Source organism: Protopterus annectens, chromosome 1.part1 (genome assembly GCF_019279795.1).
Source record: "Protopterus annectens isolate FY-2018-M chromosome 1.part1, PAN1.0, whole genome shotgun sequence".
In the NCBI taxonomy this organism is placed as follows: domain Eukaryota; kingdom Metazoa; phylum Chordata; order Ceratodontiformes; family Protopteridae; genus Protopterus; species Protopterus annectens.
Window position 1 is genome coordinate 1,272,483,062 of NC_056726.1, and position 16,787 is coordinate 1,272,499,848.

The 16,787-nt window shown below is 41.5% G+C and overlaps 1 protein-coding gene across 1 annotated transcript in view; it reads left to right on the forward strand.

Moving 5' to 3' along the window:
- The window catches only part of LOC122809800 (C-Jun-amino-terminal kinase-interacting protein 3-like), a 1,405,059-nt gene that overhangs the window by 1,316,391 nt on the left and 71,881 nt on the right, over positions 1-16,787 (forward strand). Inside the window, exon 25 of the mRNA XM_044081538.1 lies at positions 8,239-8,352. Within this exon, the coding sequence (XP_043937473.1) occupies positions 8,239-8,352 (114 nt within the window). The remainder of the gene's footprint in view (positions 1-8,238; positions 8,353-16,787) is intronic.

Genomic DNA, 16,787 nt, shown 5'->3' on the forward strand with positions numbered 1-16,787 from the left:
CTGTTCATGAAGCAGCTCCCATTTCGGAGTCATGCTTACAATATCTCTGTTGCAGTGTGCTACTTTGCCTCAAAACCATATTATTCCTTTTGTAGGTATACAGCGGTTCTTTCCTGAGTGCCCAAGGAAGCACCATCTGAAGTTAAACATACAGAGGTGGAGACGTGGATAAGGAAAAACAGTACAGCAGTTCAGGGGCATTGGCAAATAGGACAGTAAAGCAAACCGCAACTAGAAAAATCTTCGCCTTGTTTTATTGTTTTGTTTTTCCCCTCTCACTCTAAAATTGTTTCACCAGGTAAACCCACTGGACATACGGTGTCTTTTCAGGGTTGACCCTTTAAAATATCTGGTTAAGTAAGCTGTCCAGAGTCATACAGTAGGTGAATGAAAGCAGTGGGCATCAAACCCATGACTGATGCAGGTCCTAGCAGCACATACTCTTAATCTCTACACCAAAATGCTCCCCACATGAAATGTAAGCTACTAAATGTGGTCTGTTACTCTTGAAAGGGGAAGAACTGTATAAACAAGCATGATTGTACAACAAAAAGCTTTTTCTATTGATTACTTCAGCAATGTTGACACTGAATTTTGTTTAGAAGTTGTAGGCACCATTTCTAGTACCACTTTCTGAAGTTCATACAGAAATTAAAATAACTACAGCAGTTTAAATTCCTCCAGGTAATAGTCAGGAGCTCATGGGCTGTTTGGCTGAATGTAAGCTTCCTAAGTAGAGAGAGTAGCCACAAATCTAGTACAAGTGTCTGATAAGAAAATATTTGTCAGATAGTTTGCTGTGTCAGGCAATATTCTTCACACCCTCTTTTCAAGGGCTACATCTCCCACAGGCCTGATACTCATTACAGTCAGCTCCAAAATTACCCCCCCCTTAGGGTAGTATATTCTCAGTCCCTGACAGCAAGCTTCATCTTTTGGCCAAAGCCTAATGTTCAGTTGTTGGGTCAGACGTAGGAATTTGTTTGTGTTTAGACTATTTCCACTTAACTAAAACCAAAAAAAAAACTGCTATAAAAATAAGTTGCTTACTTTACAATGACCACAAATATGGCTAAGCTGTTACATAACTTGTTATGCAGGAAATATGACACTGACATTTTAAATCTACAGTAGATAATGGCTGTGCCAGAGGAGTAGAACATTCAAAATGTGACACCATTTGATAACCTGTATTCACAGATTTCTTCTTAGCTCAAGTATTCATCATCCTTCATACATATTTTCTACTTGCGTTACATAAATCCTGTAAAGGTCTCTCACACATAGTTTCTGTATTTTCTAACTCATTTGTATGCAGTTGATATGTATCACTTTATGTTTACTAGTTTAGTGCATTGAACTGTGGCCCTTTTTATACATTTATAATTGTCTTACTTGGGTAGAACACTAGTATATTTGGTCTGCTTTCAACTTCAGCCTGGGAGTCACAGTCCCAAGAATAACTGCATACATCATTGTTGTAATTAGCATTAATATAGAATAACGTCTTTCTACTTTTGACTTGTGACAGTCACTGACAAACCTGTAAGGTGCTTCAAGACCAGCCTATGTCACCTGGTTATCAAGTATTAAATGAATGCGGTCAGTGCTGCTGTTACCCCTCTCCCCATCTCCCCCCACCGGGTGTGGTAAACTTGTATCTTAAACATGGGTAGCACTACCTCTTACTGTCTTTCCAGTCTAGTTCAAATAGTCTGCTATATGGGTAAACTTGCTTGATCCTGCTCTGTTTCATAAACACAGATTGCATTGCTTTCACAGTATGCAAAATGTTCTTTTAAAGCCCTATTGTATATATATTAAACCCCCTTTCTGAATATATTAAACACTAGCTCAGTATCATGACATGGATCGTTGTAGCTGCTCCTGATTGATGAATTTTTTAAAAAGGTGTGTTCCTCCTAACTTATGCCACATTTCCCAAGATGCTTTAGTTCGTAAAACATTTCTCCCTTATGTAGCGTGTCTGGCTAAATATTTCATTGGTGGCAGTGGTGGACAAAACAGACCTCATTTGATTGTGCTACTATGATGATGAGGCTCCAAAACATTTTGGCAGTCACAGTAAGACGTTAATGTGTTGTTGTGTATGCTGTGCATGCAGGAAAGCCAAGTACAGCAAACCCCCTCACAGGATCAAAACCCAGGTGCATCATGTTATCAACATGCTGTCATAGTTGGATTTCAGTTTATAAAAACAAGGAAGGTTTGATATTGGAAGTTGTCCTTGGTGGGAACATCATTGAGATCCCCCAGTATCTTAATCTGGATCTGGTCTAGTTTTCTATTCAGTTCCCATACTTAGGGCTTGCATGCCGTTTCTTTGATATCATGCAGTAAGTTGGGATACTATACTTAGCCTGTGGAACCAGAACTTGATCTTGGCAGTCATTGTGGAAAAGTTCTCACTTTCAGCACCTAAAGAAAAGGCATTAAAAGATATGTGCATATATCTGATCATGACCTAGGACACACACTGTCATGGTCTCTACTATCTAGGATTGGAGCAATTATGTGCAACACTACCATAAGGGCAGCATTTCAGTCTGGTCACCATAAGATGCAGGATGGAAGAGCAACTGGCCTGCCCTGCTATTTATGAGATGGTGATAGCTGAGAAGCGTCTGTAACAGGAACTAGTAGGAGGTTCCCTTGCCTGATCCAGAGCTATTGCTGAGTACCTAGATAAGCTGAAACATATGGAGGACAGATATCATTTGTACATGCTGAAGGCATATTCACCCCCAGTTTTGTCAACTGGGTTGTCAGCTTTCACTCAACTAGTGGGCGCTAAACTCTTGTCCTTTATCCTCTTTGATGTATGATAAGAGACCATTGTCCACTCACAGACACAACGTTATAATCTCAGGATGACAAACTATCCTTATTCTAGTTGAGTAGCTAACGCTTACTCCAAATTGGATTTTACCCAGGGAGCAGTCCCTTGAATCCTGCAGCTGTTGGGGAGTCCTGTTGTCATGCAGTGGGAGTGAACCCTTAGGAAGCATGGGACACACCTGGTTAGCCCCATCCTCATGGAGTGGGAATGAACCCTTAGGAAACATGAATTGATACCAAAACCTTACATCCTATTGTTGCCTTTCAGAGATGTGATCTTGGATATTAGTGCTCCATAGCCCAGCTTTTCACCTCCCTTCAGCTACATGGCTCCACGGTGGTTGACCAGGTTAGGGTCCTTCCTTCACTCTGGAGATGGATCTTGATGATATTCCTGTTCAAGCTCTGTATATTAGGGAAAGGCCTCAAGGTGCTTATTTCAGAGATCTAGCTCCATTCTGTAGCTTTCCCCCTCGGGCCATGAAGGTTGGCCTTTGGCCCTTGTGCCTTCACCACAGTAACGTCTTAATGAGTGTTTTTGGAAGTAGGAGTAGCCCTGTGTCCTAATGCTTATGGAGTCTGTGTTCAAGGCCCCCACCATTTTTACAGCCCAGAATTATTCTTATATCACTTCCTGTATTTCTCCGGAAAACAAATGCTGTCTACAGTTTTCCAGCTGAGTGAAGTGACATCCTGTCTATGCACCATTAAGTGAGTCTTGTGTAATATTTTCTGTCCAGAATTGGTTCCATAAATCACCATGCCACTATACCACCTGATAGGAAGTGTAAACAAAAAGGTGTTCTCCTGTGGCAGGTTCAGGCTTAGATTACTCATCTGTTTGTCTCACCTGTCCATATTACAGTCAATCCTGTCAGCTCAACCACTGAAGAAAGGTTTAACCTATGATAATTCTGCACGTCGGAGAGGATCTGGTTAAGACTCTCACCACCATATGTACAGTGGGTTGGTATGTGGCATCATGCAGTTTTCACTGTACTGTTACAACAAGTAAGGCAACAGGCTCAAGCTCATGCCTGCACAAGATGGTATTGCTGAAGCTTCGGATGAGCATAGACAGACTATTTTGGATTCCCCCCTTTTAGAACGAGGACCTTTATAGGCAGACCTTCCAGGATTTGGCTGAAGATATTTCAAAGGAGGAAGCAGTCCCTGACCACAGTTCTTTGTACAACCCCCCCCTCCCCCCCAGGGCTATATTGCTTTTTCCAGGCTTGGTCAGTCCTTAAGGAAAAACAGCCCCCTCATAGATGGAGGAACCCTCCCACAATGGATCATATATTTTTGCTTCCTTCAGTTATGCTAAAATACTCATGGAAATGAACTACATCAGCTGATCAACTGCAGTTCTAACTGCTGCCCAGGACTGTCCATGCTAAAGAGTAGAAGAGATGGTGCTCTTACTTTGCTCTGGATTGGACAGCCATTGTGAAGCATCAGTGGGCTCTAGATATGGTCATGACTGGCCATGGCTTAGAGCTCTTATATTCTCCACAGAAAAAGATCTGCTTAAAAAATAAGCGCTCTGTCTCTTCACAACTCCTCAGACAGGCCAAGACCATGCTTCTCAAAGCAGTCAAAGAGACTGCCCCACCTTTAGAGAAAAAAAAAACAAGGGTTTTGCTCCCCAAGTATTTCTGGTTTTGAAGGAGAACTTCAAATTCATTCCCTCTTTGAACCTCAGTGATTTTAACATGCACGTCTTGTTACATGAAGTTCCAGATGAGGACACTCCGGGGCACATGGCTTTGCTACAACAATGTGCTTGGATGGTGTCTCTGGGCATGGTGAACACCTAATATATTGCAGTCTTGGTGTCTTAGGTGTCCATTAGGAATATCCCACTTTTACTTCTTGAAACTTTGTGTCAGATCTGTCCAGTTATTGCCCTTTCCCTGCCTTTCACCAGTCTTCAACCTGCCCTCCTGAGGCCACTGTGGAACATGTCCTTTTGGCATTTTCCAAAATTAAACAGTATCACTTCCATGGGTCATAACAATATCTTCGAATATTCACTGAGAAGCGCTAAGCCCCTCTTAATAAAACCCATCCAGCAACTCTTCAACATGAGCCTCTCTACTGGTTACATCGTTGAGGTGTGGAGAACAGTTGTCATGGTGTCCTTGCATAAGATGGCTTCTCTGTTGACCATGAGAATTACAAGCCTGTTAATCTCACTAGTATTATGTGTCAGGCTGTGGAAGATATTATAGCTGATCTTAGGTGACTTTATATCCCTGGATCTGTACTAGTTTGGCTTTGTAAAAGGCAAATTTATTTTTAAAGTTTACTAAGGCTACTGATGAGGTGTATACAATCCAAACTACCAACTTGGACCTTAGCAAGTTCTTCAGCATTACTGCCATGCTAGGATAGTTGGCACACTCCCCTAACTCAATATTAACCTGTATATAATTTGCTTACTATCTAACTGACAATCTAACAAAACACGTGCACTTAAGGTCAGGGCAGTTTGCTGTAGGAGAAGCAAATTGTCCTGGTCTCCATTCTGTTTGGTATATACTTCTCTGGAATGGAATCTGATATAAGTAGACTGACTAACCAAGTCAGCCAATGATTGCAAATGGAGGGGGAGGGGCCAGTTATCAAATCCTGTCCTGATACTCAAATTCATCTGTAAGGACTAGATCAAATAAATGCCTGAAGTGTGAACCATAAACGTAACCCTCAATGCCAAGAAGTGCAGCAAAATTTCCTTTGGTAAACCCAGTAGTACTTGCTCATACCATATAGATCATATTCCACTTAAATCTGGCACAGTTATCATGGACTTGGATACCTTTGTTGATATGTGACTGTTTTAATGATAGTCAGAAAATCATTCTACCTTGCACAACCTTTATAGTGCCTCTTCAAGGTCCAAAGATGTTACATTCCCATTTTATTCCTCCCTTATTAGGCCCAAAATTTAATGTAATCCTCTGTTTGGCATGTACCTTACTAAGCACCTAAACCAACTTGAGAGAACTTAATATGTCCACCACAAGAAGCTATATGCTATCAGATCTGAGTACCTTTATGTATTCTAACAGACTAAAATCACTGTCCCTCTACATAATGTCAGACAAACTCCTAGAGATGATCTCTGCTTAGCTTTCCATGCTGTGAATGACCAAACACTCTTTGAACTCCTTTGGCTAAAGGGAACCACAATAAAAGCAAACACCTGTTGTTGAGACCTAATCCTACATTACTACATCAACAACAGCAGATGGTGTGATAGGTACCTAATGCAGTGTGTTCCATATTTTTGGAATAGAGTTTCTATATGTATCAAGAAGAGTATTTCCCTAGTAACCTTTAAAACCAGTGTGGATGACTAGTCACAATTTTTTACCCAGTATTTGTGAAGAAGATGTACTTAAAGGGAGACATTACTTTACCATCAGTACTAAATGATGTAACTGTGCTTCGCAGTTATGCCCTTGGCTGTAAGCTTATGGGACAAGAAAGCCCTTCGCCCATTGGATGTGTGCCAGCAGATCAGATTTTTTTTATAGAGAAAGATGTGATGAAGAGAGGAAACTGCAGTAACTAAACAGACATTTTCCATGAGAACTGCTTCCTGCATTATATCTTACCATGAAGCTACAAATGAGTGCAGAGTTAAAAAAACAAAAAATATCAAACAAAACAGTAGAGGTAAGGGGAGGATCACATGCTTTCCTTACTCCTGACTGTAGGTAAGAGACCATATCAGACTGTCAGTGTTGGGATGTGTTTGCCCATTTGAACCACGCACAAAAAGCCCATAAACTGGCAAGGGATTCAAGAGAGCTGTGAAAGACTGTACTTCACTGAGAAAGGAGTAGCTGTGCATTTTGGGATATGAGATGTGTAAGCTACTGGTGCGATGTGAATTGCTTGAAAAGATGTTTCCATAAAAATTACAAAGGAAACAAAAAATAACTTATTTATGTGGGAGGTCACCCTCCCTGGCCTATAGATGCCACCGTTATAGTCATCTCAGGACCCAACAGCCTTGAGGAATCGGCACCTCACATAGTTGTCCAAGACTAAGCAGGATTCATACAATTGGTCTTTAGCTAGATGTATAACTCACCATGTGATGCTGTGTGAGTGATAGTGGTGAGGATTAATAGTTTCTTAGAGATTTGGTAAGAAAATAAAGCATACTTATCAACTCTGCATGTATTCATTACTTGAATGAGGGCACCTGAGGCAAGGTTGTTTATAAAGGTGCATAAATTATCACAGAGCAGTAGTTAAACATACAGCAGTAGAAAACTCTGAGTAAGGATTCATTTAAATCTTTGTCATCATAAATGTTGGACAGATTTGTAATTAAATATCTGATAAGTGGCCAGACCTTAACACAAAAGATCTGATCAGTAAAGATAAAGAATAATGGACAAGTGGGAAGTGAGAGTATGGGCCACATTGTATGCAGAAAGTATGGGCCACATTGTATGTAGAAAGTATGGGCCACATTGTATGCAGAAAGTATGGGCCACATTGTATGCAGAAAGTATGGGCCACATTGTATGTAGAAAGTATGGGCCACATTGTATGTAGAAAGTATGGGCCACATTGTATGCAGAAAGTATGGGCCACATTGTATGTAGAAAGTATGGGCCACATTGTATGCAGAAAGTATGGGCCACATTGTATGTAGAAAGTATGGGCCACATTGTATGCAGAAAGTATGGGCCACATTGTATGCAGAAAGTATGGGCCACATTGTATGCAGAAAAGCAGCTGAGCTGACTGATGGCCTTGTTTTCTGCTAACACTTCCTGTGATTTTACATGCAGCAAAGAACTTTGTAACTGAATTCTATGTTTAATGTAGAATGCATTCTGTATACATTAAACATGGTATTGTTGCATGTAGCTATCAAATTAATTTTAGGAAGATGACAAGGTTGTGGCTTCTATCCCACATCAGATGTTTGGATTCTTGGTCTGTTCCTGACTCTTCAGTGCTGTAGGAATGGGATGCTAAAGTCTTAGGGTGATGTCATGCAAAGCCATCAAGTAATGGTCCGTATTGCTTAAATTAAAAGTAGTTCAAGTGATTGATGGATACCTTAACATTTGTCTGACTGTGAAAACATAAGTAGAGAATATCCCCAGTGTTCTGATCAAATTTTTCCTTGGTTCCTATATATGTATACAATCTCATTTATGTCCCAGAACCAACCATAGGTCTTGTATTACCTACCTAGTCAAAAAAGAAGTAATGCAGTAAAACTTATTGCAAAATAATGATCTCTGTTTATTGAATTAACATTGTTTAAAAGTGATCTTTGAAGATGCATCTGTTACACTCTCCACAGCCTGTTCTTAACTTGCAGTTTCATTGTGCTTTTTGCAGCTTGTGCCCAGCTGGGCCTCTCCTTTGTTCAGGTATCAGCCCTTTCAATTTTTTGTAAACGTCTTTGGATCGGAACAGCAAGTGGAACCATTCTTTCCATCCCATTCTCAAGAGGTGAGATCCAGTTTGCCTTCCTTTTTCTTTACCACTAGCTGGCATAATAAATATTTACTGGGTGGAAGAAAAACTGAGTAGGAATGTAGCACTCAGAGGGATAAACAAAAGATGTCAGATGCAAGTAATGATGGACCATGTTGTGTGTCTTCTGTAACATTTCACAGCAACAGTAGTATAACTTATTTGAACTAGACTAGTACTCAAATGTTCAAAAGTAAAGTATGTTTCTAGTTTCTACATTCTGCATTCTGTAGCAGAATGCTTAGTATTCCTGCAGCTGTCTTTGGGTTTCAGTCACTAAGGGCATGTGTGACAGCCTATTTATTTATATATTTACTTATTTATTAATGTGTTTACCGGGAAAGTACAACTGGGCACAGGTGCCCTTTTTCAGTGGAAGCACAGGGGAAAGCTCCAAGATATCATATTTAATGCAATCAGTATTTACAATAAATTTTATAACACAGTTTCCGTGAATACATAGCATAATAATCAGTATAATAAAATTTGTATTGATATTGACAAACATTAAATTTACAAGCCTTGCACTGAGATTACTGATAAAAGAATGGTATATAAGATAGGTAGTAGTAATTTACAAAATACAACAGAGTGATATTAGAGGAGTTAAGCAAGTGTGAGTGTTAACAGTTATAGTGATGGAATAGTAATTTGGTTGTACCAATTAAAAGTAGTCTAGTACTTTAAAAGGTACAGTAAAGTGAGGTATTAGAAGGGGATAAACAGGTTATGTGCTTTAAAGGGAGGTATAAGAAAGGTGATAAAGGGTGTTAGAGGGCTATGTTTCAGATAAGGAGCAGGGACAAATTGACAGTAGATCTTGCATATGAAATGACTGAGGGTCAGCTTTGAGGGAAATTGGCTAGGCATAATGTGGCCCTCAAAACCAACTAGCCTATTACATGCTTATGAGCCTATGAGCATAGTATTTGAAGTTCAGAGCTGCTGAAGAGAGATGCACATTAGTGTGAATGAGATGGAATTCTAGAGGGAAAGTCAGCTGTACTTTTGTTCGGTAGTTTTAACTTTATATACTTGAGTCTTGCACTTGAAAGGGGAAACTGGCTAGGAGAGGCAAGCACCAAAAGTGTGCTGAATGTTTGTGCTCTGGCTTGCAGGTTGTTGTAGCTTCTGTTTGCAGTAAATGACATCATCAGGATTTAACAGCAGAATACCATGACAGAGCACTTAGAATGTAAGAAGTGATGTATGGTACCGGAGTATGTTTCAGTGTTCCAGAGGAATAGCCCTCATCCATGCAAGAAGTGAGCAGTACAACCACTTAATAAAGTCTGGCAGTTAGTGCAGATGATTGAGACTGTGAGCTATTATCAAGGTGCATGCCAGGAATTGATCCTCTCAGCCATCATTTGCCTAATTTTGTATGACCTTCAACAAGTCTCCTAACCAAACAGTGCTTTGTAGAGCATTTGTGAAACTGGACTAAGCATCTCAATGGCCTACTGGACTACATGCCAATGAATCTATTCAGAGCACAATACTCTGGACAAAACTGTTATCACGTATTGAAGGATTGAAGGAGATATTGCAGTATCACTGAATAAGGTTTCATTCTCAAAACAGGGATCCACTTTTTTTTTTTTTTTCACAAAAACTATGCAGTACTTTCCCAGCAGCTACTTCTTGGCCCCTGATGTGGCCTACCTAAGACTGTCCTCGGAGCACCAGCTGCTAGTGTGATAGAGGTCTTCCTTTGATCCACAAGGATTCTTCTAGTGCTGTTTCATTCTCCGGTGATCAACTTCTCAATAGTGAACTTCCCTGTCAGTTTCAGCAAGCTGTCATTATTCATCAAGGGGCACTGTTGCAAGCTCTAATGGAACTCTCATTAATGTTTCAATAAATTCCCATCACTCCCTGATGTTCTTCGTGTTTCACTGTTGCAGTCATCACATTTGGGTTATCTGCCTGCAGGTAGCCCTCAGCCGGCCTTAATACCAGAGTCTTTGGATTTCTGCGTCAGATGCTGTTGCTTCTTCCTTGATGTCAGGTCATCAGGGGTATAAACCATGCAGCCGACACCATTACATCAGTCTTTCTTGCCGTTCAGTGCCAGAAGCAGAAGCAGTTCACAAGTGCCGGTCGGCCGACTCCTGAAATTTTCGTTTTTGAGTTTCACACCCGAAGTCTTCAAAAAATCTAAGTACCCCGTTGGGGAAGCTTTTTCTTGCTCTAACCGATGTCAGCAAAAGTTAACAATTGTCTTACCTGTGGAAAGCAAATACCTCATAGAGATTTTCATTCTTACTGCATCCCCTACATAGGCTCAGACCACGACACCCCTCATTGTCGGTTTTGTACCTTATTCAACGCCCGAACTATCCATCGTTGGGCTATTTTTGCAGTTAATTATTTTTGTACTCGTTCTGTGTACTCTGAAATGGCTTCGTCAAGCCATCCGACTACCGATCTTCTGAAAAAAACATAAGGATAAAGACAGAGACAGATCGCATAGGTCCAAAACTGCCAATGACACTTCCGTTAAGCTAGTCGCCAGTACGCCGGTACTCAGTGAGGTGCTTTCGTAGCCCCTGATACCCGCTACTTCTGATTCGCAGGCCTCTACTGAGACCCATTCGGCATTTGGCATGCCATGAGATGCTTCTTTGATTATGTAACCTGCGGATGTCTCTACCTTGGAAGAGTCCAGAGCCGCTGTGCAGGCACCGGCTTCTGAGGGTGTATTCAGGCCTGCAGACATTCATATTAAACCAACGCCATCGTTTTCATCCAGACTAAAACTCACACCACACCTAGACAACTGATGACAAAACCGCAGGCCCAGGCCCATATGCCTAAAAAACAAATGCTTAGAATGGCTGAAGACCTCATCACCTTGATTAGGGGAAGCCAGCCTTCCCCCTCTAAGAGACCTAGAATTGAGTTTCTTCTGATTCTTCTGATCAGGAATGTGATTTTTCTGTTCCTTCTGATTACCAGGATTTGCTTTTATGTACTTATGAGGATTCTGATGCAGAGGATTCCATTCCCTCTGCTTCCCCTCCAGAAGATTTTTCTTTCGGTGAAACCTTGCATACTCTTAGCATTTCCGCTGACTCCAAAAAGAGGCTTAGAGAATTCTTACTCCTACCTCAACAAAGGCCTTTAGCTATCCCTCCTTTTCTGGACATTGTAGATGATGCTTTCTTGGAATCTAGCCTTTCTCAGACACTTTACTTCCAGCTCCCAGAAAACCTGACTGATATTACAGAGTACCTGACTCTCACAAGTTCCTCTTCAAGAATCCTTCTGCGGATCCAGAGACCGTTTCCCAAGGACCAAAAGGCATTAAGGCTGCTGCTGCCAGAAATTCTACCCCTCCTTAGACAGATGGGGTAAGAAGGTATACACTTCTGCTACTTTGGCCATCAGGGCTTTAAATTGCCAGTTTCATATGTTAAAGTATCAGCAGAATGTTATGGGGCTACTTAAACAGAAAATAATGTTGATTCCTGACTGTACTGAACACAAAAAATTACAGGATTTAATGCATTCTGCAGAACAAGTTGGTAAACATACTTTGCAATGTGGTTTTGACACTTTAGAAGCATCTTGCAGGGCTGCTGTCACTGGGTCTGTACTTAGAAGGCATGCTTGGCTTAAGGAACAAAACTTGCCAGATCATGTAAAAGCTAAATTACTGGATGCCCCCTTAAACCAAACAAAGCAGAAGAAGTCCTCAAAAGGACGGAGATAAAAGCTAAATCTATGCAAACTGTTAAAGATTTCCTAAAGTACAGCCTCCCAGATTCAGTAGGCATTGGCCTTCTAAGAACTGGTCCTTTCCAGTCCAAACCCAGGAATAGCAGACCACCTAGGCTATAGTTTCAGGCTTCACACAAACCTAAGCAGTGGGGGGCTCCCACTTCCAAAGTAGGGAGTAGTAAGCCATCCCCGTATGGAAAAATGTCACAATGACTTAACCTTAACCCTTCCAAGTCCTGCTCTGCTACCTGCTCCCTTAGGAGGAAAGCTCACCCTGCATGCAGAAAACTGGGAACTCATTACCCAGGACAATTGGGTTTTGAACATAGTTTCCCAAGGATACAGATTCCACCTCCACACCCTACCAACACCAAATGGTTGGCCAGACTTGCCCCCAAATCAATGGGAGGAGGCCCCAACAGCAGGTTCTCTCTCTCCTCAATATCAGGGATATTCAGCTTGTCTCAGCAGAACAAAGGGCACAGGGCTTTTAGTCAAGACTTTTTCTGGTACCCAGAAAAGACAACTCCTGGCGTCCTATCCTGGACCTCTCTATTCTCAACACCTTTCCGGTAGTTCCAAAATTCAAAATGCTAACTCTGCAAACAGCTTCTTCCCATGTTAGCCAAGGATGCCTGGCTGGCAACCCTAGACTTAAAGGAAGCTTACCTGCACATCCCAATAAGGGAATCGTGCAGGAAATACCTACACTTCAGGGCAGGCTCCATGCACTATCAGTTCTCTGCACTTCCCTTTGGCTTATCTACTGTTCCCAAGGTATTCACAAATTGCCTAGCTCCAGCCATTGCATTTTGCAGGCAGAGAAATAGTCAAATTTACCCATATTTGGGCGATTGTCTGATTCGGGCAGAAAGCCAGGACTTGCTTTTACAACACCTGGCATTCGTAAAGAAACTTCTAACCTCACTGGGTTACACCATCAACGAAAAGAAATCACACCTAGTACCCTGCCGACAGACTGGCAGTCCTCACTCCAGAGAAATAAGTTTACATGACAACCTACTTCAAACTGTTGGGCACAAAACCCCAGCTACCTGCAAGGAAAATACTGCAAGCCTTGGGGTTCATGGCCTCTTGCATTTTACTAATTCCATATGCAAGACTGCATATGAGGAAACTCCAATGGTATCTAAAAATTCAATATAATTGAATTGGGGAGTTGTAAACTATAAAAACGTAAACTATCTAAACTTATGCTACCCTAGAAAGTTAGGGTTGGGCGGGAAACCAGCAATAGTACGATAGACTGCCTGGTACATCTCAGCTATAACTACTCACTACTGGCTTGAATATCTACGCTGTTAAGATTTACTGGCAACCGAATCTCTGTACTGTATATTCCCTGTCTTATGCCGCCTACTCCTTATTATAGATTGATGGCATCTGAACTGTGTATTATAAAACCTTCTGCCTTATACTAAGGAATCTGTGTTACCAGTACTTTGCATTGATATTAAGTGTGCTTATACAGTAGCCTCTATGCTTAAGTAGGGTAATTGCTGTGATTCTAAACAAACTGTTTCCTTCCCTTATTCCATTACAGGCAGCCCCCCTCTCTAATTCTCCGCGTGGCTCCCAAGACCCACAACGCTACTACCTGAACTCCAACCTGGTGCGAACGCACAGAACAGTCCATTTACTTTAAAACTTAAGTTATCCACTTAAAGTGTTACAGGGTAAAGATTATTTCATTAACAACTCTGTACTAGCCAGGAATAGCGACCCACTGGCAGAAACTCGACAGTACCTTTATACGAACTGATAGTTCAAACCGTATTCACATAAAATTATATCAGTTTTACAGACTACATCAAAAGCTAAAAAGTAGAGTATAAGCTGTACTTCCAGAAAATTATATCATTCTCACTGGCTATAGCAAACGATAAAGGAACAGACTAGACACTCACTGTAATTTGGCTTTAAGACCCTGCGAACTCCTGGCGGTGTATTCCTCAGTTTTACAGACTACATCAAAAGCTAAAAAGTAGAGTATAAGCTGTACTTCCAGAAAATTATATCATTCTCACTGGCTATAGCAAACGCTAAAGGAACAGACTAGACACTCACTGTAATTTGGCTTTAAGACCCTGCGAACTCCTGGCGGTGTATTCCCCGCTCCGCTTCGCCCTCGCTTCGCTCGGGCTTCGCTCTGCTCCCCACCCTGCCCCCTTATCCCACCCGCCCCCACTACCTCTACATTTATAGGGCCAGCCAGCCCCTCCCACCTTCCCCCTAGCAACCAGGTCCGCCCCTCAATTTATTAATACTCCTCCCTCATTCTGGGCCTTCCTTCAATACTACGTTAAGTCTACAATCCCTCCCCCCTCTAGCCTCTTCTCCTTCTTACACCATGGTCAAAATTACATATACCATTACCGCTCTTACAATAATACTCCTTCTTATTGCTCATTTCTTAACAACTTATGAAAACCAAACTCTGCTAGGCATCCCCTTCCCCAAGGGTCACACTAGCACCCATCCAAATCTTTCCTCTAATCTTACCTCATTTTTCCCCTATCCTGACAAAACATTATCCCCTAAAATAGTGCATCTCATCCTCCGTTATCCTAAGATAACAAATATTAAAGCTAATCTTAAAATCCTAAACAAACTACTAAGATTCTTAGATCACCTGAAAAAATGCATCATCATAGATGGCGACATCTACCCCAATCCAGGTCCATCCACAGTCTTAGACTCGAACCCCCCTAAAATAGCCCAAAGTTCTTCAGATTCCCTACTCATACTTCATCTTAATATCAGAAGTATAAACAACAAGGTTCATAACCTACAGGCTATGTTAGCCACTCATTCTCCAGACATTGTATTTCTATCTGAAACATGGCTAAAACCTTCCACTAAGGATGAAGAGATTCTTTCACCTGGGTACAATATTCTCAGGACTGATCGGATAAATAAAAAGGGCGGGGGTATAGCTGTTATGTTCAGGAATACCTTGAACATTATAAGGAATCCACTACAACCTCCTAAAGTCTCTAATATAGAACGTATTGCCCTTAAGATATGCCTAAACACCCAGAAATGCATTAACCTTATAGGAATTTATATCCCACCAGGGAAGAACACAGAAAACTTGGAGCAAACCCTCTGCTGGTTATCCACCAATTACCCTCAAGAAACCATAGTACTTGGAGATGTCAATATAGACTGGTCTCACTGCTCTGCCCACATAACTCCACATCCTATTAACTTACATGGTTTCTCCCAAAATCTTCTATCCCCAACTAGAATTGGCAATACCCAACAAAAAGAGAGCACCATTGATTGGATTCTTACCAGTAAGGATCCACATAATTATACCACTGGGACCCTCCCCAACGACCTCAGTGACCACCTTATTACCTATATCATTAAACATAAATGCCCAACTACTAACCCCCCCTTATACAGACTAGTCAGAAACAAAAAGAAATTTGACCCACAACTATTCCGTGCAGAACTTAAGTCCTGTAACTGGTCTATCCTAAAAAGCCTACCCCTCCAGGAGAGCGTTTCCTACTTTAATGACATGTTCCTTAACATACTTGACTCTCATGCCCCAAAATGACAAATTAGATCCAAGGAACGGATAGCTCCCTGGCTAACTAGTCAAACTAAAACCAAAATTAAACTCAGCGACCAGGCCTGGGATAAATGGAGAGCTACTAAAACCCCCCTAGATCGCATCAAATTTCAACAGCTTAGAAACACCACTAAATCAGCCATTATCCAGGACAAAAAACAGTACTTCTGTCACCTTCAGAATAAGCACCAGAATAACCCAAAGAAGTTCTGGGCAGGATTTAATAACCTTCTCCATCCAGGTAAATCTACTACCCCCACCCCTGAGAAACTCATTGGGAAAGACCCAGAAGACATAGCCAACACCTTTAACTCTTTTTTTACTGAGACCATCCAGTCTCTAGCTAGTCAGCTAACGACTTCCTCCACTCATACGAATAACTCTGCTCCCCCCTCCTTTAACCTAGAACCAGTTTCTACTGCCTATATTTGTACCCTCCTAAAAAAACTTAAACCAACCACCATAGCAGCAGATCACCTCCCAGCGGAATACTTACAAATCGCTTCGACGCAATCGCCTATCCCATATCAATCCTGATCAACAGGACTATAACTGAAGCCACCATTCCCTCTATTTGGAAGGTTTCATACATTATCCCTCTTCATAAAGGAGGTACCTCCACTGAAACTTCCAACTACAGACCAATAGCAATATTGTCTCCTCTAGCTAAAATTATGGAAAGATGTGTTCACAAACAACTCCTACACTACCTAACCCTTAATAATCTCTTGTCTAACTCCCAGCACGGCTTTCGCCCTCACCACAGTACAACCACTGCTCTACTCTCCTTCATTGACTCCATCAATAATAACCGTAATAACAAACTAATATCCTCCGCCCTCTTTCTTGATCTATCGAAAGCCTTCAATATGGTTAATCACCAGCTTCTACTCTCCACCCTGGAAAGACTACATCTAGACAATCTAGCCCTAAGCTGGTTCAAGGCTTATCTCTCTGGTAGGCTACAAGCTGTCCAGTGGCAAAACAGGCTATCTGACCTGCTCCCAAACACCATTGGTGTTCCTCAGGGCTCGATACTTGGTCCCCTTCTTTTTTCCATCTTCATAAATGATCTCCACTC